The following is a 27,604-nucleotide window of genomic DNA, read 5'->3' on the forward strand; positions in this document are numbered from 1 at the left end:
GAAGAGCTCACATAATGCAGAAGCTAATCCAGCCCCATCTCCAGAGGAAGGGAAGACTGGTGTCAAAACCAGTATGGTTCCATCATACAAGGAGTGCAGCTGAATTTTGGAAGTTGGTGCATCTCATGCTCTGTTATGGGACCTTAGCTTCACAGCCCTACCTGCATGAACAAAGGGTTGGATGGAGGCTTGAGGCCTTGGAGCATTGTTCCTTCCCTTGCAGGCAGGCACACTTTATGACCAAACATACATTAGCTACCGGATAGAGACAGCCTCTTCAGAGGAGCTCTAAAACTCCTGGATATTAATGAAGTGTACAGGCATCTATCAACCCCCAGCTTCTTTCCCAGTTAGACCCACTGGGCAGTTTGTGTTAAAGGTCCCACTCTGAAGTAGTTTATCAGATACCCAGCTACTGAACTTTAGTTCCAGAGCTCAAAAACGTCCCTTGTCTTTAAAAACACCATGACAACTACCAGCTAGAATATAATCTACTGTGGGCTTTAGGTGTTCATTGAAAACTTCCTCTGATAGAGTAAACGTCAGTGAGTGTGTCTATACAAGATGCTAACTGCGCAGTAGCCTAATAACACTGAGCAGTAGTGTGCCAGGCAAAGCCCACTCTAATACGCTACTGCACAGTAGTATTAGGCTGCTGCTCAGTTAGCATCCAAAAAAAACCCATGCGCCAGCATTACCACACAGTAGCATAAGTTACTGCACATTGATTTAGTATTTGGTTATCCAAATACTAAACTTAATGTGCACTAACTACAGTGCATTAATGAATATGTAGATGCACCCAGTGTATATTATAACTTCTACCTTTTGTGTTAGATCCAGAGGGGGATGCAAGCCTGTGTTTGGTCTTCTAGCTAAGGCTTTTAGCTCTGGACATCTCTGATTTAGTCCTTGAGGCACTGGCCAAAGTGACAACCACCATGTAGCCCAGTGTTTAGACCATCTGGGTTATGAACTACTGTGGGCTTCAGGTGCTCATGGAAAACTTCCTTTGATAGTTTAAACGTCAGTAGGTGCATCTACACAAGACGCTAACTGCGCAGTATCCTAATGACACTGTGCAGTAGCATATTGGGGGAAAATGCTGCTAATATGCTACTGCACAGTAATGTTAGCCTACTGTGCAATAAGCATCACTAAAAACCTGTGCATTGGCGCTACTGTACAATAGGACAAGTTACTGCACATAAACTTAATGAGAAGCAACTATGGCACATTAGTGAATGTATAGACACACCTAAATTGGGTAATTCACCCAGAAAGCAGAACAAGTTCACACACCATGTAACCAACAGCAGCTCAAACAGAAAGTTGTGATTCTTAAGCCAGTGAAATGCTCAGCACAACCTCTTGTTTTAACAAGCCAGGATTATTTTTTTTAAGCAGATTATTCACTGATCTATGTGCATAATGGGCAAATTTATAACTACCAGTTTGCAGACCATATTCAGAGAAAAAAGAAAGAGAAGCTTCAGTAAGTAACTTTGGTTACAATCTTTTTACCGTTTCTATAATTACAATAGAGGTGGGGGGTGCTTTTGCATAATCCTGAAGGCATTTGACAAAACTTCACACTAATAGTTATACTTCCCATTATTTCAAACGACTTGGTGAAGTTTGTACATCTTAGTCAGCCTGGCTCTTGGCCATGATATTCTTTTTTCTAGGGAGGCAGCAACTATGAGATCATATTATGGTGACTGCAAAGTTCCGGCAATTGTCACATATTAATTAGGAGGTATATTTCATAGATCCTTACACTTATACATCAGTTGATATTTGTTTGCATTCAAGCCAAACTAAGACTACAGGAATGCAGTGACTGTTACATAGAAGGCTAAGGTCATTCTACTTTGCAATTACTGGATCTTTCCAGGAAATAGCCATGGGGTAGTCTCATGTATAACTTTGTGTTGATTTATTCCTCCTTTTTAATCTGAGCATTAGGGAGTCTTTTTGACAGCACAAACCCATTGAAGCAGAGGTAGATAGTGAGTGTGTCATCTGAAATTCACTGTAAACACCAGACAGATAGTGGGATCTACTTGCCAAATTGGACCTTGTTGGTATCTGACGGAATCAAGTTAGAACTGGCTAATACTGTAATGAGGGCTGAAATGCCTGTTTTGAGAAATGCATTTTAAACCCCACTTAGCTAGACAAATGACATAGAATAATAAAGTTGAAACTTCCAATACAGGTTTCCTCTTTGTTGTAATTAATAACTACTGGGAGAATCTGTACATGCTATAGCGTGCAGCAATAAGTTCTGGTGCATACTGTGCTGGAATTTATTGCTCCTGATTGCACTGCTTAAACGCATGCCTAGGACCACAGGCCACTGAGCTGGGTTGGAACAGCCCTGGTTGACAGGGGGCTGCAGAAGTCAGCCTGTTAGCCCAGGGCTACTCCAACCTGGCTCAATATACAGTGGAAGGGCTGGCTGTGGTGGGGGCTAGTTGTCAGGCAGGCTGGACACTCAAGTACCTTTGTAACCCAGCCAGCCCCATCAGCATCTACATGTGTGATGCTGTGGGGTAAAAAACTCTGCAACAAGGCGGTACTTGTATTGACAAGTACTACCCTGCTGCAGAGTTTATTAGTTTCCTTTGGCCTAATAGGGCTAGACATGTAGATGCCAAGGTATTTACTGCAGAGCTAATTAGGCAACTCCTCAGTAGATGTCTCATGTAGATGTTTCCATTTGGTCAGTCACTATGTACAAATTCTACAGTACTGGATCTGGCAGATTCCTTTCTCACTGTTATTGAATGAAAATCCAATTTAATTCACTTAGATCACTGCTGGAGTTTTATATGAAGCTGAAGATAAAAAAAAATTGGACACAGTGATTTGTGTAATTTGTATAAAGTGATCATTCAAATTTTTGAAGAAAAACAGTTGTGCTCTGTGTTTTGATGCATGATTTATCAAGTCAGAGCTAAAACCAGCTTATATGGAAGGAAAAAACTGCAAATGCATATTCTCTATCTAACACACATTTAAACGGCTGAAAACTAGCTTTGTCCATTACGTACAAAAACATTTGGTAATAGGTAATGTCAGCCTTCCTTCCACAAGCCTAATAACATTTTCATTGTTATATTGATCTTTCTATCAATAGGAAATTATAAAGACTGCAGAAAAGTGATATATATTCTTGATGACTGGTTTAGAATATTCTGTATGTGGTCTATTTTAATTAGCTGCGTTTGCTGTTGAGCTGGTTAACAATGAGTCTGCTGTTGTTTTATTGGAGGACCAGCATACTTGGCTGAGAAAAATCAATAGCATAATAGAAAGAGCTAGCATCTACACATTTCTGAATAGCATGGCACTGCTTGTGACTAATTTTCTGTGCATGTAGAAAAAAGGAAAATTCTCTCACCAGTCATATGTTCTGCCTGTAGCTGGAAGCATTTACTTTGCAGCACATGACTGTACCAATGTGAGGGATATTTACAGCTGCTAATTGAAAGTGTTGAGTTTTTAAAAAGGCATCAGACATTTAAAAGTTATTTTTAGCCTCTTGTAACAAGAAACATCTAGGGTTGCTCTGACTAAAGGAAACTAAGAGGGAAAGAATATCTTGTGTCTGTTTGCTTGTTGTGTGCTTGGAGAATACATGCCAGACTGGAGCCCTCCTCTTCCTGGAGAGACCTGGATACTACCATCTCTCCAATTTAGCTTCTTTCTCAGGGGCTCTAGAGGTCTGAGTGACAGGTCCCAGATTAACAGTCATATAGTCCAAATACGCAAACACCCTAACAAATCCTTAGCCTCATCAAACTGATAACCCTTATGTGAAGGAGTAAAAAAATCCCTCTCCTGATTCCATATGTCAGCAGTTACCTTTGGCCCTTGACATCCCCAATCTGTTGTAGAAGGAGTGCAGGGAGTCTACTAGAGTTCCCCATTTTGTGCTCTGTTCACAAGCCTAGCCCTCCAGTGAAGTATAGCAGTAACTCCTCCTTCTCAGACTAGCACCCAATACTAACACCCAACAGGTTCTTTCAAATGCTTGTCAACTCCCTTCCCTAGAGGGGTCAGCAGAGGAATTCAGTCCCGTTCACTCTTCTTAGTTCCAGAATAGGACAGCTATAGACAGCTTTTCAGAGAAGGCTGAGGCTGTTGTCAAGGCATGCCTACAGCCTGAGGCTGTCAGTGTGCTTAAAGGGCTAAGTGATGCTTTCATCAGCCAGTCCAGTCAGAGAGTACTGGGACAATCACATTAGCCAGGGATCAAGTCAGGCATGGCAGTTCAAGAGCTCAGCTCAGCTGTGCCTTACTGGCCAGAGGCCATGACAGCAATGTTAACCCTATTACATGTCCAAACATAATTCACTAGGTGAATGCAGGGATTTGACTGAGGTCCCCTCTACACATTGCAGGTACTGCATAATTAATTGATTAGTTGTGCAATTACCGTGAGAACACTTACACGTGCAAGTCGCTTTCACACAATAAACAGCTCTAACTAGCTAAAAAGTTAGAGCTTGAAAATGTGTACTAACTTTATAGCTGGTTGCTATCAAGCCTTGTGCATAATGTGCATGTGTAGCAAGGTGTCCCCTGAGGCTGGGAGCCCTGTCAAGTGACAGGGCTCCTAGCTGCAGGGGTGTACCTTGCCCAGCCCAGACTGATGGGGACTCTCAGTCCCAGCAACTGCAGATTCTGGGTCCTGGCAGCACCCTGCAACTGTGGGGATGCAAAGTCCCACAGTTGTGGATGCTGGGTCCCCACAGTGTGCCTACCGGCAAACCACCAGGGTGAGAGGATTGGGATTTCCTGGACCTGGGGGTGTGAGAAACCCCTACAGTAGGAGGATCACTGCAAGGGAGATCCCCCCACCCTGTGGGTGCAGGATCCTCCAGCCCTGGTGTTTTCCCATACCAAGTATGGGAGTTGGTGTAGGGGGGTGGTACATGGGACTCCCAGGTACAGAAGATTACTTCTTGCTGGTTCAGGGGGACCCCGGGATTGGGCTCCTGCCTGCACCAGCAATAAGGTGTGATGGTATCTAATGTACAATACCTCAATTGCACCTCCTGCTGTGCACATGTGGCATGGCAGGAGGTGCAACTGTGTGAATTGCGCATTAGATCCAATCGTGCCTTTATTTGCAAGTGTAGAGGGAGCCATAGGAATCCACAGTGTCAAAAAACTTCTGATCTGTTATGGCTTTTTGGGGGTCTTTACAACAGAAGAAGTACTGTATTATTATTCTGCAGTCAAAAAAGTGAAAGCAAAACAAAAAGATGGCATTTTCCAGGGGGGTGGAGGTCAGACTGGGTCTAAAACTCACTTTAGAACTCATTATTTTGTACTGTATGTTGTTAAATTTACTGGAAATTACTTTCTATCAAAGCTGTTAGACACATGGCCCATGGGCTGCTCCTGGCCCATGGATCTGCTCCATCTGGCCTGTCACAGTACCAATGGGCTAGGAAATTTGTGGGAGTGGCTAGAAGTGGTGCTGGCCTGCTGTAGACTTGGTATTCTGGTGGACATGGCTATAAGTCACAGGTGGCAAATGAGGGCATTGCCAATAGACCCCAATTTGCCTCATGGCCACTTGGCCTGCTGCCATTTTCACTGCTTCCATCATGACAAGTAGCTGCCTGGCCTGCAACTGCTTGCCCCATTGTCATGGTGGCCATAGTTATCCCCACCATCATTACTATTGCTGTTGCTGCTGCTTCTGTGGATCTGGCCTGCAAGAAACCCTCTGGTCTGGATTCAGCCTGGGCCACAGGATAAGTTTGACACCTCATTTTGTATTTTTTAAAATTATATAATACAATAACAATTGGGGTCAGATTGGGCCATATCCTAATCTCAGCTACGCATATGTAATTCTCAGTAATTATTTCTTTTTCTTTTAGATTAAATTGACTTGGGAATTATCTTCCTCCTGTACAATATATTATTACAGGTTTTCCCCCAAACTTTCCCCAAATTTTAAGTGTTTCTATACTAACACATTAATACTTTTTAGGGCTAGAATTGTTTAAAAAAAAAACATGAAAAAGAAAAAACAAATTTGCAATGGTATAACCCTACAAAGTGATGAGAAATAGCTTGACACAGAATTACAGTGCATATTTTGCCAGGGATATTAAAGAAGTGTTTCAAATAATGTCATAAATAGTAGAGAAATCAATACTTCGTTCTTTTGATTCCCCCTGTGTAGAATTCAAGCATAACTGTAAGTGTTTAGGATCAAAGTAAGTGTCCGTTCCTTGGCTGCCAGCCACCTTTCAGCATATGGTGAAGAAATTTGACAATGCCACAGTGCTGAAATATATACATTGCTTTTCTTCAGAAATTATCTCCACAGCATGCACCATAGAAGACAAAAAATTAAAGGGCATATTGTGTGCTGGTTTCATAACACCCTTATTTCTTCCAATAATCTTTAAATCTCAGAACAGGTGGATACAAACGTGAAATGATTCATCTTTTGGACAACTGGCTCCTTTGTTCTTACTGATTTAGAAGCAAATACTAACAGCATCATGTTTATCTGTATTATAGGAAGCAGATGAAGCATTATTGTGCAATCTGGAACTTCAAATTGAATCACAGTTCCTGCAGGATGACATTAATTCCACAAAGGAGAGGCACAAGAAGGTAATTGCAAGGAACTCCCCACCCCTTTTAGAGCATCCCCTAGGGAGGAGTTTGTTAGACTAGGGACAGACATAACACATAAACAGGTTTAAGTGATCATAAACTGGTTTAAACTTGTAACAGAACAGACATTTAGTGCAGTTTCAAAATGGCTGAAACCAGTTTGAGATAAACCTGGTTGAATGTAGTATCAGACTTAACTGATTTGTATCAAACCAGTTTATGCAATGTCTGTCTTAGACCCCTTGTTGGTTTAAGTTAAATCAGATTCCCCCAGCATCCCAGCATGATCTGTGGGCTTGGCAGAGCTCTCTGCTCCGCAACAGGGCTGGCCTCTCTCCTCTGCTCCCTGGCTAGAGCTCAAGCAGAGACTTGCAGTCACAGCAGGATCTGCTGGTTTCTCCATACCACGCTTCTCTCTCCCACTCACCACTGTGGCATGCTAGCTAAAGCCATGTAAGGCAGATAGGACAGTGCCCACTTAGGGCTTTTGGAGCTAATAGCTCAGTGGTAATGTCTCTGCATTCCTTCCTTTGGAAAAAGCTGTTTAAGAAGAGCTTGAATTAATGAGTGAGGATTTGTTTTCTGATGGGGTGCTAAATGCTGGTAACAGAACTGATAAATGCTCTGTTATCAAAGGGTGGGGGGATCCCTAATCACAATGTCTTGCCAGGGCCTGGCTATACCCCACCTCAGTTCAGCCCTGTGGAAAGGAAGGAAGGCTGCTTTAGTGCCCCCCTGACTTCTAGCCTGAACCACTGCAGGCATGTGCCAGCAGTTATTCAGTCCAGAGGGGATGTATGTACAGTTACAAACTGGTTTAGCCTAGCCAGGTTAGACTAACCTGCAAAGATTGAATCAGTTCAGGCTCAGGTCTTTTGAGTGTGTGTCCCTAGATTCAATGTTTAAAAGAATTAATCTATCCTTGATCTGTTTCAGTGGCCAGGTCAAACAAATACAAGATGTAAGCTTAGGTGGAGGGGGTTGATTTTATATACTATATGCATTTTTAGGTGTTACAGGCATTTTGAAATGGTTCAAATAAACAACATGACTCCAGATAAGCCTGGACCATTTAGTGAACAAAATACATTCAGTTCATTATCCATGACCAACAGATAGACTCTTGTCCAAATTAATTCATATGAAGTCATCAGGCCAGAGTCACTAACATGATTATTTGTATCTTCATGGATCTTTTATTATCGTTTAACTTACAAAATGGTCTTAGGATTGTGGTGGACCAGTAGGGGGTGCTTCTGCACTGAGCCACCCACCTCACTGTGCCTGACCACCTTCCAGGCTCTGAGTACCTCCCTGGGGGCACCTCACATCTGGCTGACCCCCTTCCTGGAGCACACCCGCTAGCCTGGGGGTACAGCTGCCACCACCCAGGGACAGGCTTGATCCTGGCACTATGCCCCCTAGAAAACACAGGCCTAGTAGCCCTCAAGGGTACTTCACTGACTTCAAGAACTTGGGGTCCTTCCCTCAATAGGATGCACAAGTAGTGGTCTCCCTTAGTCAGCTGAATCAAGGGGACCCCAAGGCATAATCTAGACCCACTCCCAATAAGTCTCCCACACTAGGTACAAAGGAGAACTTTATTGATTGTAAGGGGTAGGGTTGGAATAGAATACAGAGTTGAGTAGTATCAGAGAAATCCCATAGAGAAAACAGGGTGGCTGGAGTGGCCTTTGATCATGCATCTGAGTTACTGCATGCTATATATATCTAGTTAGTTCTCAGGTAGTTTACTCACAAGTATCATCCAGAGGCAGGTGGAGATTCCCTCTGGAGACAGCCAGTTCCTTGATCATGAGTTTTGAGACAGAAAGCAAGTTTCAGATGGTCTAGCTCTATAAAGTGTTTCTAGATTCTATTTCTGTAAATAGAATAACTAGAAGATTGCAGGATGAGGATTCCACAGGCAGACTAAGGATCCCAGTGGTAAAAAAGTTAAGCCTTCTCAGTCTATTGCCAGAGATATGAGTTTGATCCATGCTGAATTCATGCTGAAAGTTGCATCTACCTGGTCCCTCTTTTAATGGGTTTCTGGTCATACAGGCTGAGAAGTCAAAGCTTGCTGAATGTGGTGATAGCCACCTGATTACACCATAGCCTTATAGGTCACTAGGCACAAGAGGAATTTGACTAGGCCTGTGCAAAGTGTCTAGTATTTGCTCTGGATTCAGCCAATTCGGGGGGACAGTGATTCAATTTGGTAATTCAAATCACGGCCCTAAATTGATTTGGTCAAATCTCTGAATCAGCCAGGCCCATCCCCCTCAGCCTGGCAATGGCTGCCCCACCTGCCCCAGCTCCCAGCACTTTGAAAATAAAAGCCTCAGCTCACTGGCTGCTGCTGGGTGGGGACGTGATCCCCATTGCCTCCCACTGCACCACACTGTGTGGGGGGCTCTTCATGAGTCCCCCAGCCCCCCATGGCTAGCCCGCCAGCTATGGTTATGGAAAAAAAGAAAAAGAAGAAAAACCCTGACTCACTGCTCATACCAGTGGGGGGTGATCCCCACTGCCCCACACCATGTGAGGGACTCTGTATGAGCCCTGCAAGCCCCGTGGTTTCTGCAGGATCAGCGAGTCCAGGGCTTTTCTGTTTTTTTTTTCTTAAAGGGCTAGAACCACAGCCCTATGGGGGGGTGGGGGGGGGAGTCAGGGGGTTCATGCAGAGCACCCCATGCAGCGTGGGGCAGTGGTGGGCAGTGGGTATCACCCCCCACTCAGCAGTACCTGGTGAGCAGCAGGGCTTTTCTTTAAAGGGCCAGGAGCTGGGACAGGTGGGGCAGCCATGGGTTGGGGGGCTGGGGAGTGGGAAGGGGTTAGGTAGGGGCAAGGGAGCAGGGAGAGGATGGGGGCTGTCATGGGTCTCCCCGTGGTTCCCTCCCTCCTCCCCCAGGCCCCCCTCTCCTGCCACCCCTTACCTGCTTGCAATCCTGGAGCTGTCTAGTGCAGCAGGCAGGGAATCATCAAAGCTGAATCATCATCACTGTTTGAATTGATTCAGACCTTTTAATTGGTCCCCTGATTCTATTCAGATTCAGAGATTCAGCCACCAAATCCAGCCGAATCTCCTCCAAATTGGATCACCACCCAAAGCTTTCCATAGACCTAACTTTGACCTTTTTTTTTTCTTGTCCTTAAGTGTTGTATTTACTCCATGGGGATGGGTTTGGTAAAAAGAAACTAACACTTTCCATAGTTTTACAGACATGTTCCAGTGATATCCATGAGATCTGGGTTAGCTCTGTAGGAATGAAAAGCAAAATAACACTGGAGATTCAAATCCAGTGCTGAAGCTGAATGGAACTATTCTGAGTTTCTTCACAAAATATCAGCTGGAATGAGTCCAAGTCCAAGACTTTGGCCACACAAATAAGCTTTTTGTACAGGTCTTCATTTTACCAGTACCTTCTCCTTCTGTCTCAGTGCACAATCAGATGGTATTCCCATTTGCTTCTAGAAGAACACAAGTAACATAACCTTTCATAAAAAGTGTCTTATGTGTCATCAGTACTACCACATCTATAGCAAAGAAATATCTGATTATGCTGATTTAGTAATTCAACCGCATACTGGTTGAATTCAGAGGGGGTCAAGTCCACTAAAGGCAGGTATGCATCTACTTATCAGCAGTTCTGTAAGCTGCATTTTTACAAGGTGAAAGAAGTTATCAGAAAGAAAGAAATCTTCACAGAAGTGCAGGGCTTTGAACTGAAAAGCATGCAATTCCAATTTCTAATGACAATCATTTTATCCCACCACAGAATCTTATGGAAGTACAAACCTATGTCAACATTTTACAGCAGATCATCCAAAAAACCCCTCGTGTGTCCTCTGTAACAGCTGGTGTAAGTGAGGTAAGTATTGCAAATAGTCAAAAAAACTTTATATTATGAGCACTCAATGAACAGTCCATATTGGCCCAAAGAGTCTGAGATATGCATGCTAGTTCTGTAGTATTGGAAAGAAGGTGATGTTTCTGAATAAATGTTGAATCCTAAATGACAATGGAAGAAAATTCAACTATAGGTTTGAAAGAAGGTATCATCCTTAAGTGATTGAGTCATAAAAACCTCGATCAGAGATTTTCTTTATCCAAGTACATTCTGAAATGTGCAGCAGATGCCATATTAGAAGACAAGTCTAGCAGAAGTAGGTATGCTTCCCACCTCATGAAAAAGAGGACTGGAAATTTGAAGCTTCAAAGATCTTCTCTTCCCTAGGGAAAGAAGGTGGGGGCAAGAACAAGAAAGGTTAACCCGTATGCATCACAGAGATTGGTGTTGACTAGATAAAACCACGCAAGACAAAAAGGGGGTGGGAGGAGACAAGATGGGTTCACTTTCATACCACCAGAAACTCTTGTTTGTGTGCAGACTACAAGAGCAGGTATTTCACATTTCAAAATAAGTAAAATATTTTCAATGATAATTGTTGCTTTTACACTGTCTCCATTGGAGTATTCTGATTGTTGACACTGGATGTACAGAACCCAGCCCTTAAACCTTTGTTCTAGGAGAGCACAACCCTCAGACAACAACACCTGTCAGCTGATTTATTGATACAGAGTAAGAACAGAAAAGCAACAATACAAACAATCAAACAAACAATTCTATATCTACCTATCCTAGGGCTGTCATCAGAGTCAAAGTACATCTGGTGAGGATGCAGGCTCCACTCTGAGGCTCTCTCTCGTAGGTGTCAGCAGTCTGGAGTTGGGATACCGAGGCCTACAGCCTCGCCTCCAGTGGGGTGCAGGAGACAGGCTGCTAGTATGCCCTTGGTCCATGAGGGACTCAGGGACCCTTCCCGGGACACCTCTCAGGGAGGAGAAGGGGAAGGGACAGCAAGGAGGGACAGGGTGGGATGGTGCAAAGGGAGAGATGGATGAAACAAAGGGAAGGTCCTTTGTTAATCTCAAGTCTCTGCTTTTGTATTTTCCTTCCCCGTTGATGACTCCTAATGACTCTTCATCCATGGCTGTCTCTAGTTGGTTGTCTCTGTGTGGTCACACATCTACATAGCCTTCTGGGCCTTCTCCTAATTTTGGTCTGTTAGGTCCCCCTGCTCTTTGAGCCCTTGTTGCTGGTGTCACTTATCTTGTGTTATGGGACAGTATGGTTGTGTTTGGTTCCCAGGCTGTGTATCCTTGTCATAGACAACTTGTGGTGACACATTTACACAATCAAATGCTTTTTCTGGTTTTCTTTCAGGAGAAACAGCTAGCAGAGAGGCGAATTCCTATCCTGCAGGGTCAGCTGGAGGAGTACAAAAGCATTCTTTGTCAGCTACAGGCTCAGAAATCAAAATTTCAGAATGAGGTACTATATGGCTAACCAGAAACTCTACAGTCGGCATGTCTACTTGTGATACTATGTTGTCATAGCAATAAGCTATGGCGATGCAGCATCCTTGGGTAAAACCCATTATGCCACAGCTATGTTGGTGCACTCCCCTGTTATAGCCTAAAAATAACCATGTAACTGCACCATCTTTCAGTACTTCCACAAGGAGGTACTAAATGATGGCACAGTAACAACAACTCCATAGTGGCATGTGTAGACGTGCCCAGTGAATCTTATTGATTCAACCTAATGCAACTTGAATGTCTCAAAACCTCTCATTAAAAAACTCAGTCATGGCTGGTATTTAATGGAGACATAAAGTATGTACTATGGAGGCTGGGAAAGTAGTGGTGTTTGTGTTTGTTTAAAGTTCAGGTTTTATCTCTAGCTACTTCAATGTCCCTGCTTCTAAGAAGCCTTATATCATGAAATACAGATCAAAGTAGTTACTTTTAGCTGGTCAGTCATAATTATGGTGGCTGCTTAGTAAAAGGAGTTGTTTGCCTAAGCAGGCAAGAAACTCATATTACAGTTGGAAGTGGAGTCTAAGCAGGCAGATGCATGGCAACTGACCCTTACCAACTTGGATCAAGTATGAAACTTATTCCATTATTCAGAAGCCTGAATCATGGAATGAGAAACCAGAGATCTTCCATTAGAAGAGAATCCAGCATTTTACACAATCATTAAACCTGCTTCACAAGTTATTGGACTACTGTGGGTATTATTGCTTGTGTTAATCAGGGAGATTGAACTAGGCAATTGAAATAAACCTCATGAACATCCATCAAAAATACATATGAAGCTGATCACAGCAGCGTGTGTGCATCTCTATTACTAATAATCAATGAATTAGCCTTTCCAAAGGTACACAGAGAACATATTTACATGAAACACTAAAAAGATATGCCTTGATGCTACTGTGCAGTAACCCCAATTACTGCACATTGATTATTCAAGTACGAAACTTAATGCGCAGTAACTACAATTCATTAATGAATGTGTAGATGCACTTAGAATCTACTAGCAACCAAGATATATGCATTTATATAGCACTGATTCAAAGGGTATGAATTACCAAGACTCATCCTGCAGCTCCTACGTGGTTCCCAGCCAAGAAATGATGTCATCCAACACTTCCAAATGCAGCTTGTGCTTTCTGACAGGCTCAAACTTAACAGCAATTGTTTCATTTGCAAGCACAACTACAATGATAGCCATGAATGTAAGGACCTCAGGCCACCTATATGAGGACCCTACTGGTAGTGGATAGGATGAAAAATTATTATCTTAACCTGGCAAGAAAAGACTCCTTTGCCTCTTGAGTGCTTGAACCATTCTGAGGGTGGTGTGCTGGAACATAACTTCTTCTGGAGATCTTCAGCAGCTTAGCTATTAGACCACCATAATAGGAGGTCTTATCCACCCTCTTGAGTCTGAGCATCTTTTGGCTAGTTCATCTTTTAGCTAGTGCTTAGTGGAGTTGGGTGAAAGCCAGTCACTTAGTAGCCTGGCTATTAGAGATATCTTAAAAGAGACATATCTTATAAGAGAGATCTTATACTCTTAAGAAAATCAGGAACTATTATAGTTCTGGTCATAATTGCAGAATCTGCCTTCATCTGGTTCCTCCAAGAAGGCAAAGGTATAATATGGTGAATTTCAAGATAAAAGCTTAAATTTCAAGGTCATGTTTTATATTAAAATTCAAGTTATAATGGGTCAATAAAAACCAATAGAACTTGATCAGTTTAAGAAAGGGATATATCATGTGGCTTTCTGCAAGAACCATGTACTGTAATCAATGGCCCAGCTACTCCCTTATTGTCCTATGTTCCTAGGTATTATGGAGCCAGTAGGTAGCCATAATCCATTATTTTAAGTAACCTACTGATCTGCCAGACTTTAAGAGTGGGATTTTTCCCAAAGAAATGGCAATGTGACTTGTGTTCCTGAATTACCAATGCTCATTCCTTTGTGAGTATTTTTCCCTGTTAACACTGTAGAAGAATTGACTTCATAGGTATTTATTAAAACAATCTATTATAGATCCTTATAGCCTGTTTATGAGGGCAATTTTTAATCAAGTGTGAATGTTTCTAAAAGACTAAAAGAAACTTTGGATGGTAAAGATACTATATCATCAACTAGCCAAAGAAAAGCAGAAGGGAGCAGAAGTATGTGCTCTACAGCCTTTCTTTTCCAAGAGCTTGGTGCCATCTTGTGGTCAGTTTTATTTCCAGTTGTATTTAATGAAATTTCATTTGTATACTAGGAGTTGCTGCACAGGACATGAAGCTACTTACAGGCTGCTTGGATATTAACTTCTAAAAGGAACAGTCACTAGGGCTGTGCGAAATTTCAATGAGTATTTAATTTTAAAGCTGTTTTGTTGTCGAAAAAGCAAAATCAAAATGAAATAAAAGGCTTCAAAACAACGTCAAAATGAAATGAGGGCACTCAAAATGTTGCAAAAGTTTCAAAACGTTTCACATTTCAAAGCAGCCCCATGGCAAGAAGTGGGGGACACACTCAGAACAAGGCCAGGGTCAGGTGCATTGCACAGTCCAACCAGCCTGCTGGCCAAATATGCCCTGGCAAACACAGCCCAGCAGCTGAAGGCTCTGTAGCCCCCACAGAGCTGAGCCTGGTGGCAGGAGGTGGGGGAAAGCCACTGGTCAGGGCTACACTCAGAGCCAGGGCTGCACTCTGAGAAGCTCCACCACTGGCTCTCCTGCCATCTCCCACCACCAGGCTCAGCTCCATGGGTGAGGTGTGCTCACCAGAGCTGCACTCTGAGTGGCTCCTCCAGCCTCATGGAGCTCAGCCTGGTGGCGGGAGGCAGAGGGAGAGCCAGTAGCAGAGCCACTCAGGGTGCACCTCTGGCTCTGAGCATAGCCCTGGCCAGTGGCTCTCCCCTACCTCCTGCCACCAGGCTCAGCTGCATGGGGCTGGCAGAGCCACTCGGAGTGCATCCCAGTGGCAGGAGCTGGGGCAGATCTAGGGCTTTGCTCTGAGCAGCTCCACCAGCTCCACAAAGCTCATCCTGGTGGTGGGAGGCAGCAGGACAGCCAGTGGTGGAGCCACTCAGAGTGCAGCCCTGGCTGGTGGCTCCCTCTGCCTCATGCTGCCAGGCTCAGCTCTGTGGGGCTGCAAAGCCTCCCACCACTGGGCTGTGCTCACCAGGGCTGCACTCCAGGTGGCTCTGCCACTGGCTCTTCTGCCTCCTCCTGCTGCCGGGCTGAGCTCCATGGGGCTGGCAGAGCTCCTCTGAGTGCTCAGGTGGGGAGAGCCAGAGCTGCACTCCGAGCAGCTCCACCAACCCCATGGAGCTCAACCTGCTCCCCCAGCACTGCTGGACTCCTCCTATGGGGTACAGGCCCCCAAATCTGTGCATGGGATGACAGGAGGCTGCTGCTGCTGCCTAGAGCCAGTGGCAGCTCCAGTCTTTCCGGTGGTGGGCTGTGCCCAGCACCGGACCTAGGCATCAGCGGCATCCTCCTGTTATCCTGAGCACAGATCCAGTGGCTCACACCACAAGAGGAGTCTGGTACAGCCCACAGCCCTCCCAGGGGTGCGGGCAGGATGACAGAAGGCTGCCACTACCAGCAAGTGACACAAGTTTTGCTTTTAACAGTTTGAGGTACAGTTTCCCAGAAACCCCAGCACCTATCTCTGTGAAACCTGGCAGGCTTCATGCCCTCATAAATGGCTACCATCCCTGCAATTTTCACTGCAACCAAGCAAGAAATTACAAAATTATAGGCATTTTCATAATTCCCCATTATAGCCTATGGGCAAAACGTTGAAACACCGAAACAGTTTTGATGAAACAAAATGGAACTTTGCATCAAAACAAAATGAAATAAAAATACAAAATGAAACACTGTCCCTTCAAAATGGAGAAACAGAAGTCGAAACTAAATGTCACTGGTTCGCACAGCCCTAACAGTCACAATGACATTTGTGGGCTTGAATCAGCACCATGGACAGGGAATAAATTGGTTTTTTGCCCCATACAACTTCCTAGTTAACTCTTGTATGAGTAGAGGCTTATCTTTTTCCATGTGACGTCCCCTGAGTATATGAGTGTATCAAGGGCAAGATAAAAACTGTAATGATCCTTCTGAGTGTTACTCAGGCATGGCTGTAACTTGGTCTGCTGAAATTTACTCTGGATTTCTGTAGCACTGGCCTTACCAGCCATCTCTTAGTAAAATGATTGTATTAGTAGCAGCGTTAAAAATAATAGTTTTAGGACTTTTGGATTTTTAACACTTTTCTATCTGAGGAGAGCATCACATTAATGAAACAAGATAAGTACCTAGTATTGTCCCTAACCAGCCAATAGGAAGACTGAGGTTGAGAGAGATTCAAAGCCAGACTTTGGCCACCTTTAGCTGGGCATGCAAGCAAAGAAGAAGAGTTCACACCACTTTCACTTTGAAATTCCATGAAATCACCAGCTATTGTCCACGTTTTGCTGCTGTTTGAACACAAAAAGCCAAAGGTGCTAGTATTTTCACTAGTGCTGTATAACCTAGTGGGTATTGGGTAGGTGGATTGTAAATTGGTTAAGGTTACACCTCATCTGATAAACAGATGGTACAAGGACAGCATGTGCTGAATCTCTGAAAAGGAGAAGTGGGAAGCAATTTTGTCCCTGAAAATGCAGCAGCAGCATTGCTGCTATGTCAGTAACAGAGCTTGGAGTGACTACCCAGTGGCCAGCAGCAGAACCAGCAGCTGAACCCAGATCTTCTGACTATGCCTCAAGGCCATCCTTATTTTCCTCCTTTTAGTACACTGAACCTAGATTTTTTTCAGCCTTTTGGGCCCATTACAAAGCTCAGCTTCTTACTATTTTTAGTAGAACTAGCAAGTGGGGAGCAGACACAGGTGAACATATTTATGAGATTTCTTGACCCATGTTTCTGTTGTAACTTTTTAATTTATGGTGTAGGTATCCAGAGTCTTGGATAAGAATACCTAGATATATTTTTAATTGAAGAAATAAATAAACAAACAAACATAATTAAAATGCCCATTAGCTTCAGTAGCAAAGCATTAGATGGACAGTGAATATAGGACTCTTTGGAGCTGTTCAGTTGAGGCCCACTCTGGGGTTTTTTTCAGGTTTCCTGTGACAGATAGCTTCATAGCCTGTCACCTTTTACCATTGTCCTCTTCCATTGCAATTAGGTTACTGTACAGAATTGTTCTCAACTTTCATCCTTGCTTAACAGACAACCATGCTGGAACAAGCTATTAAGAACACCCAGGTGAGTTATGATGATGAGATTCAGCTGTACAACGAGCAAATTGAAAACCTGAGGAAGGAGATAGAAGAGGCTGAGAAGACCTTAGAGAAGTACACCAATGACTGCCGCCAGCTGGTGATCTACCAGCAGTCCTTAGAGAATGAGTTGGAGAGGTACAAACGTATTATTGAGACTGAAGACAACCGGTAAGGCCTGTTCTGTATTCTGATGGGTTATTGTTATAGTATTCAAAAATGGGTGTTTTATCCAGAAAAAACTCATGTGAATCCACTGGGATCCAAGGAAAGGAACTGAAGGATAATGAGCTTAGATCAAAGCCCACTGAAATCAACAGCAGAACTCCATTTGCCGTGGAATCACGTAAGAAGTTTGCAGGAGAGCTAGGAGTAGAAGAACCCAGATTTCCTACCTATTGTAGCCACAGTTTTAAAACATGCTTCCTCCTTCCTCTGCCAGAACCCAGACTTGGGGTTTATGTGTATGTAAGCCACCATTTTTAGCCACCATTTGACTGCCTTCTTTTTATTTCCATGCCCAATGACAGGTACAAATGGAAGAGAATGGACTGTCCTCTCCAATGCTATAATACCCATTCAGTCAGTCAAACTGAGTTAGCTTATCATCAGTTGGGTGAATACCTGTGTCCTTTAAGGATGTTTAGCACAACATAAGGCCATTGCATAAACTAGTACCCCTTATGGCATCCAATTTCTTAGCACTTTAAAGTTTTGGATCTAATTTTAAAGGCTTTGGGGTCCAATTACAGTAGCTAATTTGTAAACAGAGCTGGGATTCAGCTATTCTGACCTTACACACTGTACCACTGGGAAAACTTTTAGGAGTGGAACTTGAAAAGTGCGCTGTTCGTAATGTTTCTGGACCTGATGGTAGTCACCTTTACCCTCTACTTTAAATGAGGTTTTATTCTTACTTGGCTTCATGTGCAATTAATCTCTCTGGGGCATCTTTTTAAGCTTCATTGAAGGTAAATTGAGCCAGATTGGCAAGGTGCCTGGGAACACCTATGCCCTTTGATCTAAGTAAAAAACAAGAGACCATATCAGTAGTGTAACTAGGGTTGGGCAAGCAGAACACAACCCATAGGTGTTAACCTGGATGGGGCACCAGAATGGGAGTTCTTGGGGAGCCTATGCTGTTGTTACCACCTCAGCAGCAGCTTGAGTTTGGAAAGTTTGCACCAGAGCAACAGCAGCCTCTGTGCAAGGAGGTAAGCTCCCAGCACCACTTTCCTCCTACTGCAGCCCAGGATGCCCAGAATGATAGTTCCACCTCTGTATGAGAGCCCCTTTTGGTGTAAGCCAGAATAACCCCCCGACAATAATGCAGCTCTGCTGGTTTTCACCAACAAAGGAGCTGACCTATGACACTGATGCACTGTACTAGATACAGTAAAATAGTCATTGCATAAATCAAATATTTTGAACTGCTCTCCATTTTGATTTGAAGCAATGTAGACACATTAGTAATGAGGTCTTTTAAATGACTTTGCTTCTTCAAGATATTCTGAGAAATATGACTTGTGCTGCTCTTCCCTGCCAGGTTAAATTCTGCCATTGCTGGAACCCCAGTTACACTCTTAATGCAAAGCTACAGACCCGCCCAATCTTCAGTTTCAAGGGGAAGAGGTAAGCTTCTATTCTTTGCCCATTTAAGTAACGGTGTTTGCATTTGTTCTTACTGGAACCAATTATGTATTGGGCCTGATCCAAAGGCTATCCAAGTCAATGGGAGACTTTCAGTCTAATCCAGTTGGCTTTGGATCAAGAACTTGAGATCCCACTCACATAACAAAACTGTTTCCTTCCTGTACCAGTGGCATAGCAAAAGTAACTGATAGTGAATAATTAAACTCCACAAAGATGATGGAAATAAAAGAAAGCTTTTTTGATGCAAAAAGTTTCATAGTATCAATGGATGTCTTTAATGACTGTCTCAAGTCTGAAAATGCTGCTCAAATCAAGAACTGCATATGTTTTCTCATTAAACTTAGCCCCAATAATAGGCACAAGGAATACTTGTCTTGTTTAAGTGCTGTGATCCAGTTTGCCATGAATGGGGTGGTTTATAGCACTTCTCAGTACTGCATAAGTAGTACATTTCAAACTTGTCAGAACAGTGACTGGCGTAGGTAACTGGCAGGGGCTAAAATAACAAGGGTTTTGTTAACAAAGGGGATGCATGATGGATATGTTACACACAAAGCTAATAGACATCTGAGAAGCATCATAAATTCATGGGTAATTGGACATTAGGTTGAAAAGACAGGATTAAAAATGAAGATATATTTTCCTGGCTCCAACTTAAGTTATTTTTTCATAGTCCAAATGGGATGTTTCCCTAGTGTTTTGTGAAAAAATGATTGGCATATAACAAATGGAGCCAGATCCTAGTTGATGCAAATAGGTGGAGTTTCTCTGAAATCAGTGGAACTAGACTATGTACCAGCTGAGGATCTGCCCCATGGTATTAAAGTGTACCTTTGATTGTACCTGCAGGGCTATCTGGTTTTTCACGAAATATATTTTCACTTTTGTGACACTGGACAAGGTATACCTCCTGGAAGATATATCTGTATATAACTTTCCCTTTGTTCCTGTGGTTTCTAGTGTCAAGCTGTGCATTCTACCTTTGCAATAAACAGCTAGGTCACTAACTTCCTCCTAAGCTTTGTTGCAGTCCAAAATTCAAGTGAAGAAGAGCCAGAGGTCTATCTGAGAACCTAGAGAGTCCTGATGTGGTATGCAGGATAACCACCAACATCACTGAGTCCAGTGTAAAACACACCAGCCAGTCACTTACATTCAAAACACATCTGCAAGAGGAAGTGATGACCTTTCACGTAGGTTCCCAGTGGTGAGAGCATTCCCAGGAAGTGAGACATAGGAGGATCTCTAACTCCTAAAACATTCTATAAAAGGAGGGATGTGGCTCTTTCTACAGCAGTTCTTCCAAAGGAAGAAGCCCTGTCACCTTGAATCCACCTCTTGAGAGAGTGCCCTAATTATGGGCTACTGACAGAGGTGTTTCTTCCCCTCATATGAGTGCCATTTAACTCTGAATGGAATAATGAAACATTCATTAGAGGTCTGGAAGGGAAGCATGTGCAAATGCAGAAGGGAAGCAAATACACATACATGACACTGTAGCCTCATTACTTATTCAGTAGTCATAACTTCAAATTCTTAAGTCCTTTTGTGGCTCTAGTCCATTATCACTAGTGCGTTCTGAAGGATGGGGTCCATCCTCACAGGCAGTCTCCTGCTTTTGAGGGAAGGAAGGGCTTCACAGAAGCATATTTCCCCATGATCATCATATAGCAAATTTCCATATTCTCTGATCTCTGCTTCAGAGGGCTGGGAACAGCTTGCTGTCTAGGGGCTTGCTAGTCTCCTGTCAGAATTCATGATGGCAGCTGAGTGGTGTGTTGTTTAGTAGCTTGATCAGGAAATCAGAGCCAGAGTCCAGTTTGTTGACAGTAACAGTAAACAAGAGCCTTCTACTAGGTCAAGCAGCTACATATGCTGTGAGGGCTCTGACTCTCCTTTAAGTACCTTCTAGAAAAGACACAAGTAACAACAGCTGTCTGCAAATGTGTCATCTGTGATTCCTCCCCAAGGAAAGGGGCAAAGGGAATGTTTTGAGGTACCCATGTATAGTCCCCATCATATTTGGGAGAAGCTTCTGTGACTGGCACATCTAGGAGTCCCATGTAACGATCATAAAAGCTATTTCAAATTGGCCAGGGTTAATCTCTTCAGGGATAAGTGACTTTAGTTTGTACAAAATAGTGGTGCAGTGCTGTAATGCACTACAATGGTGAGACCTAAATGTGCCCACAGAGGATTAGGACAGTCTTTAGAGACGGTGATTTGGTGTTCCTGGTTTCTACCTATAAAGTGACCCTGTCTCCATTTTGCTTATGAACGTGTCTGTATATACAAAATGGATTCACAGCCAAAGTCATACAGTCATAACCACTATTTTTATGCACAGAGCAGGACATGTGGCAACTTCTGCAGCTCTAGTTAACTCTGCATGAAATATTAGACTCCAGGACAGGACATTGTGGCCCTTGGTGGTCAATACACTGCTTTATCATTTTGGGCAACTGCATTCAATATTGTTTGTTGTTGCTTTGTTTTGGTTTTCTGTAGATATCACACGTGTTATTCAAGACATTGCAAGTGTCAAGCCAAGACAAAAAGGTCCACCAAAGAAAATTTCAAGGAAAAAGATCATGCCTAAAGAAATAGCAGAAAATCTTGCAACAGAAAAAATGCCTGAAAGAACTCAGGAAGGCTTTGATCAGGAGGAATTAGAATTTGAACGTCAAAGTTCAGTAATATGTGAAGCTGAACAGGAAGGATTAGAGATAGTTGAGCAAGAACCTGCCCCAGAGGATGTGCCTGATGGAGCTCAACTAAGTAAAGCTTTTGATAAATTGCGTAACATTGTAAAACAAAAAATAAGAGGCTACCAGAAACCAGAGCCTAAAAGTGATTTCTACACCAAAGGGCGCTATGTACTTGTTTCAGGGGAAGGCAGCTATGAAGACCCTTGTTTCCATTCTTCCTCCATCCCTGCTGGGGGTGGGATCACAGTTTCTACTGGTAGTGAACAAACACCAAGTGTCAGTGAGGTGGAACCAATACCAGAGTTGCCTGAGTCCCCTGAACCATCAGAAGAAGAAAAGAGAGGGGAGGAAGTGCAGATTGTGTCTGAGCCTGAAGACAACTTAAGAGAGAAAGAGAAAGAAGAAATGTCAGAAGAGGAAAGAAAGTCAGAAGGAGAAGACGAAGAACCCACAAAGCATCCAGATTTCACTGAGCCTGAGGCTTTACCTCCCCCAAGTCCTACTGAACTACCTGAGTCAGGAGACGCAAAAAAACTACAGCATGATGAAGATAGACGCAGTGGCCTTCCTTTTGGAGAAGCGAGCTTGCCTGGGTCCATGAGCTATGAGAAGGTGGAAGTGGTAGAATCCATTGAGAAATTTTCTGATGACAGGATTCAGACTTATGAAGAGACAGCTATGATTGTGGAGACAACAATTGAGAAGACAAGCAAAAAGAAGCTGGGAGACAAAGGCTCTTAAATTTCATGATACTTTTTATAGTTGATTTGTCTGGCACAGTTATTCAATGACATCTTTCTTTTTTTCCCTGAGCAAATGATAAAATAGTGAGATTTTTGCTGTTTGATATGAAATTGATTGAAACATGCATGACAATTCTGTCTGATGTAGGTTCACCTTTCACGCAATGATCGACTTCTGCGAGAAACTAGCACTAGGCTCATTTTATGCAGCGTTATTGAGGATTGGATCAAGTTAAAAGTAATTGTTATTAAGTTGCCTGACTAGGCCAGAAGTAGGTCATATGTGCCCAGTACAAGTTAGCTACTTAAAATTTATATTCCTCTAATGATGCTTCTACAAGTTTCCCTGTTTCTCCATCAGCTGCAATGTTAACTTATAACATCTGGTTCCTTTAATAAAGCTTTGACTTCTAAAAACAACTGTCATAGTGAATGTGTATTACATTTAACAGGCCATGGTAATGCTAATAAATGCTAGTAAAGAGAGTTTCATGATTGTCCTGTGTGCATTTCAAGATGAGACACTTTAGTAGTAGCTTATTTCAAATATTCCTTGTTCATAACCTGTACATAAAGAAAAGTGTTTAACAACAAAAAAAAGTTTTAGATTACTTGCCAAAAGAAACTTGACTGTTTTTCTACTTAAGCACTTATTTTTAATTTCCCAAGCTGCCAAGAAAAAAGACAAAAACAAGCTGTACAAAAAAAAGAAAAACAGGAGACAACATTTTTTTTAAAAGTTAAGAATGAGTCTCTACTGAAGACAATGGAAAATCTTCCATTGATTTTAATGGGGCCAGGACTTCACTTTTTGTTTCATTGCATTTATTTTTCATAAAATTATAGCTCTTTTTTTTTCTTAAGCATCATGTTTATTTGTGGTCAAAAAACAAAACAAAACAACCCCTCTCCCCCTTGCAAAAAAACTAACTTTATAGGTTAAAATGTGGCCTGGAAAGACCCTGGTTAGTGAGATAGATGGCTTTAGAGCAGGCTGGTATGGATTTCAGCTATGTGTAAGATTGTCATTTTGGGTATTTTGTATGCAGATTTTATCATTTTGGCCCCTAAAACTTAACCTAGAAATCACATACTTAAGCCTGAAAAAGCTTACCTGTGCAAATGGTCCTATAAACACTCAGTACCCATATGAGTAAAGGTTTGCAGCATCAGACAACATATCTTGTTTTTTTGGCATGCAAGATAAAAGATTATTATTGTATTGCCCACTGACAGGAATAACTACTGGCAGTCCAAGATGTGAATTTCTATCCTGTAGACCAGGGGTCAGCAACCCCTGGCATGCGTGCCAAGCATTGCATGCAAGGCCATTTTGCTTGGCACACCACCCTCAGCTCAGTCTCTAAGCAGCTGTTGCCAGCCACGGAGCCTAGACTGCTCCTAGCAGGAAGCTGGGAGGCTGCAAGCCCTGCTGTGAGTAGACTGGGCTCCAGGGGCTGGCTGCAGCTGGGAGGCTGCAAACAGCTGCTCTGGGGTCTGGCATGTCAGCATTTCAACACCTTCCAAGGTAGACATTGTGGGTTTTTTGGTACTGCAGCCAAAAAACATTGCCTACCCCTGCTGTAGACAGTTGGTCTCAACTGAAATCAGGCCAAAAAGTTAAATTATGGAGATTTTTCTTCAGCCCCATTGAAACATTTTATTTCGGGTCAGATCAACACTGACTATCAACTGTTTGAGCAGTGACAGTGCCTCAAGGGACCTGTAGTTCAAGTGCTATCTTATGGCTGGGCTTTCCATTGATTGACTCAATAGCCAGACTACACTTCTCATGATGTACTTGAGACACAGAATTCCTATGGGGTGCAGCAGAAGCATCAAATTCACCTTGTGTCCTGGGTTGGATTGGGACTGCGGAGCTCCTTGAGAACTAGATATATCCGGGAATGGGGTGGCTCTGGCCTGGGGCATGGAGCAGTAGCTCTGGCCCAGGGCACACAGCCGCAGCCCTGACTGGTTCAGGATATGTGGCAGTGACTGCCTTGAGCTCAGGGCACATAGCAGCTCTGGCTTCAGCTGCAGCTCTAGCTCCGGCATGTGGCATCACCAGGGCTGATGGTGGAGAAAGTGAAGCATGGCAGTGGCAATGGTGCAAGTGGCCACAAAGTGACCGTATCAGTGCTCTTTCAACCTGCTGCCACTAAGTGCTATGACCACCAAATGCCTCAGATTCTGTGGTAAGCCACTATCCCCCTAGCCACATCCCCAAACTTCCAGTTTCCCATCAGTGGTCCAGCAAGCCAGATAGAGGGGCTCCAAATGCTGGATTTGGCTTGTGGGCTATATGTTTGCCAAACCCTCCTGTGCGCAGCAATAAGTCAATAAATGTGGGTGGGGGGAGGAAGGAGGGGCGTTACACTGTACTTGGAAAAGGTAGTGCAGTCATGGATCCAAAACCTATACAGGAAAATCACTTAATGAGCCATTTGGATTCTAATCCTCATGAACTACTGGAGCCATCAGGTGGACAGCTATGTACTCTGACCTGATCTGAAACAACATTTTGGAGGGAAAATTGGAGGAAGAAAAAGTGAAATAGGAACATAGGAACATGAGACAACTTAATTTCCTTGTTGGATGATACTACCATCTTCATATTGCTTCCCTAATGTTTGCTTTCACATACATTTTTGTGAACACACACAAACACGCACACACATGCCAACTCCTTTCCATGTGAGTATTTTCAGTGCCCTCACCCAGAAAGACTTTATGGTCATTTAGATCTATTTAGATCTATAAAGATGTTTATATAATGGTATTTTATTTAAAGGCAAAAGCTTGAATGCAGCAAAGTACTTCACCAGGTACAAACTCTCTTTGCCTGAAGAAGGGTGCTTTTACCTGAAAGCTTGCAAAAAACAATGTTTGCAACTATTTACTTGGTCTAATAAAAGATATCACATTTACCCAAGAACCATGTCTGCCCTTAACCAGGTGCATATATTTAAGCATGTGGACAATCCCATTACAATTAAATGTGTATTTAATTCCTTAGATAAGGACCTAAATTCTATGAGTCTTGTTTCAGTTTTTATTCAAGCAAGTCATCCATTAAAATGGCTAAATAAAGACTGAGTAAGTAATCTCCATAATTTAGGAAGTTACTTAAGGATATGGACAACCTCTAACAAAGCTGCTACTACAGTTCTTCAGGCTTGTCTGTCTTAGGTTGAGCGTAATCCTACTCCCACTGCAGGGTTGTGCAGTGGCAAAGAGTCCTTTCAGGTTCAATGGCCTCGTCTACATGAGATGCTGACTGCGCAGTCGTTACAGCATAGTCATTTAGTACCTGCATACACAAGTATTAAACGACTTTTGGTAACTGGAGTTACTGTGCAGTAGCATTGCCAAATGGCTTTTTAGCTCATTACTACTGTGTAGTAGCACCACGCTTCATGCCTCACAATGCTACTGTGCAGTAGTAATGAGCTACTATACAGTCAGTGTCTTGTGTAGACTCAGCCAATGTGAACATAATCAGGTGCCTAATCATCTGCTCGTCATTCCATTCTGTTGGTCAAGAAGAATCATATATAGAAAAGAAATATGATTTTTCTTGGCCAACAGAATGGAATGAGAAATTATCTTTGAAGCTTTTGATGCATTTTATTATCTGATCTGAATTCAGACTCTGATTGGTACATTATAGAAAGTGGTATACTGTTCACTTAAACAGAGATAGGTAACCCACACGTTCATATCTAGAGATCTTAATTAATTAATTAATTAATTAATTAACAGATGGAATATGAAAAATATTTCTCGACTCAGAGGCCAAGTAAACTAGTCAAGCATTATTATAAGCAATGTTACAGAACTAGAACTGCTTCCTTAGGTAGTACTGCTGGATTATGACTAGGATATTTTTGGTGCCATATACATATTTACAAGGCAAGTTATACTAAAGGAATGTATCTTGTGTTACTGAAATGCTATAGAACTAAATGTTATAAACTCCTTTTCCATTGTGTTTCATTGTTTTTCATCTCTTTATATGAACACTGAAGTAATTGTAGGCAAGGAATATTTAATTGCATATATTCAGCTAGATCCTAGTTTTCTAAAAATTTCTAGTTCTCTAGGTGTTGAGGGGAATGGGTGAAAATATTTCTTCTATGTAGTTCTGTGCACAAAGTCTATCACTTACTTCAGTCTCATTTAACTGGAGTTAATGTCCACTTAGAAAGTGGGCAGATGTAAACCTGATGACATTCAATACCGACAAATACAAGGAAAAAAAATCCCGCAGCATGCTTATAAGTTTGGCAGTGCTACGCTCATTAGTATCATGGCCAAAAGGGACTTGGGGGTCATGATTAACCACAAGATGAACAAGAGCCACCCATGTGATGTCGCAACTGGTAAAGCAAACAAAACTCTGGCTCACATCCATAGATGCAAGCACCTACTCTGGACTCTTTTAAAATACATTTGGATGTTTATCTTGCTGACATCCTTTGACCCTAGCTGACTTCCTGCCCCTGGGGCAGGGCTGGACTCGATGATCTTCCGAGGTCCCCTTCCAGCCCTTTATAGCTATGAAATCTATGAAATATCACTTACATTTAAGTAATGTCCTCAGAACTTAGGCTGCCTATACACATACTTATTTGGTGTTCTAATTAGACTGATTAGCTGAATATACTCTGTGATCTAATTAGAACACTGAAGCATCATTGCAGTGTCACGTGTATTAAGCCCCCACACATTTAAAAATGGCCACAGGGCGCTTTAACTACACTTTATAAAATAAAGGTTAAATAAAGCATCCAGTGGCCATTTTTAAATGTGTAGTGGCTTAATACATGTGACACTGCAATGTTCTGATTAGAGTAGCTGCCCAGGAAGTGCTTTAATTAAAACACCTCCCCCCACCCACCACACACACCTCTAAGCAGATATATAAGCAGCCCTTATGCCCCAATCCAGCAAAGGATTTAAGCATACAAGTGTAATGGAACATTAGTGCCTAAATATATTCATGTGCTTAAGTGCTTTGCTGAATTTGAGCTTTTGCCTTCAAGTAAAATACCATTTAGGTAAACATGTAAACCCTTAGGGCTTAAGTGGATCAAAGTTGTTGCAAATATTGGGTCACCAGGCACAGGAGTCAATATCTTCCCTCCTTACTATGATTACAATAGGTTTCATTAGGTAGCT

At 42.6% G+C, this 27,604-nt stretch overlaps 1 protein-coding gene across 1 annotated transcript in view; it reads left to right on the forward strand.

The window, feature by feature from the left end:
• The window catches only part of BFSP1 (beaded filament structural protein 1), a 46,472-nt gene extending 24,054 nt beyond the window's left edge, over positions 1-22,418 (forward strand). Inside the window, exons 3-8 of the mRNA XM_090031547.1 lie at positions 6,559-6,654; positions 10,440-10,532; positions 11,889-11,996; positions 17,267-17,487; positions 18,863-18,948; positions 21,478-22,418. Of these exons, the coding sequence (XP_089887673.1) occupies positions 6,559-6,654; positions 10,440-10,532; positions 11,889-11,996; positions 17,267-17,487; positions 18,863-18,948; positions 21,478-22,418 (1,545 nt within the window). The remainder of the gene's footprint in view (positions 1-6,558; positions 6,655-10,439; positions 10,533-11,888; positions 11,997-17,266; positions 17,488-18,862; positions 18,949-21,477) is intronic.
• The last annotated feature ends 5,186 nt before the right edge of the window (positions 22,419-27,604 follow it).

Source organism: Crocodylus siamensis, chromosome 1 (assembly GCF_052110815.1).
Source record: "Crocodylus siamensis isolate JL-2025a chromosome 1, ASM5211081v1, whole genome shotgun sequence".
Classification (NCBI taxonomy): Eukaryota; Metazoa; Chordata; order Crocodylia; family Crocodylidae; genus Crocodylus; species Crocodylus siamensis.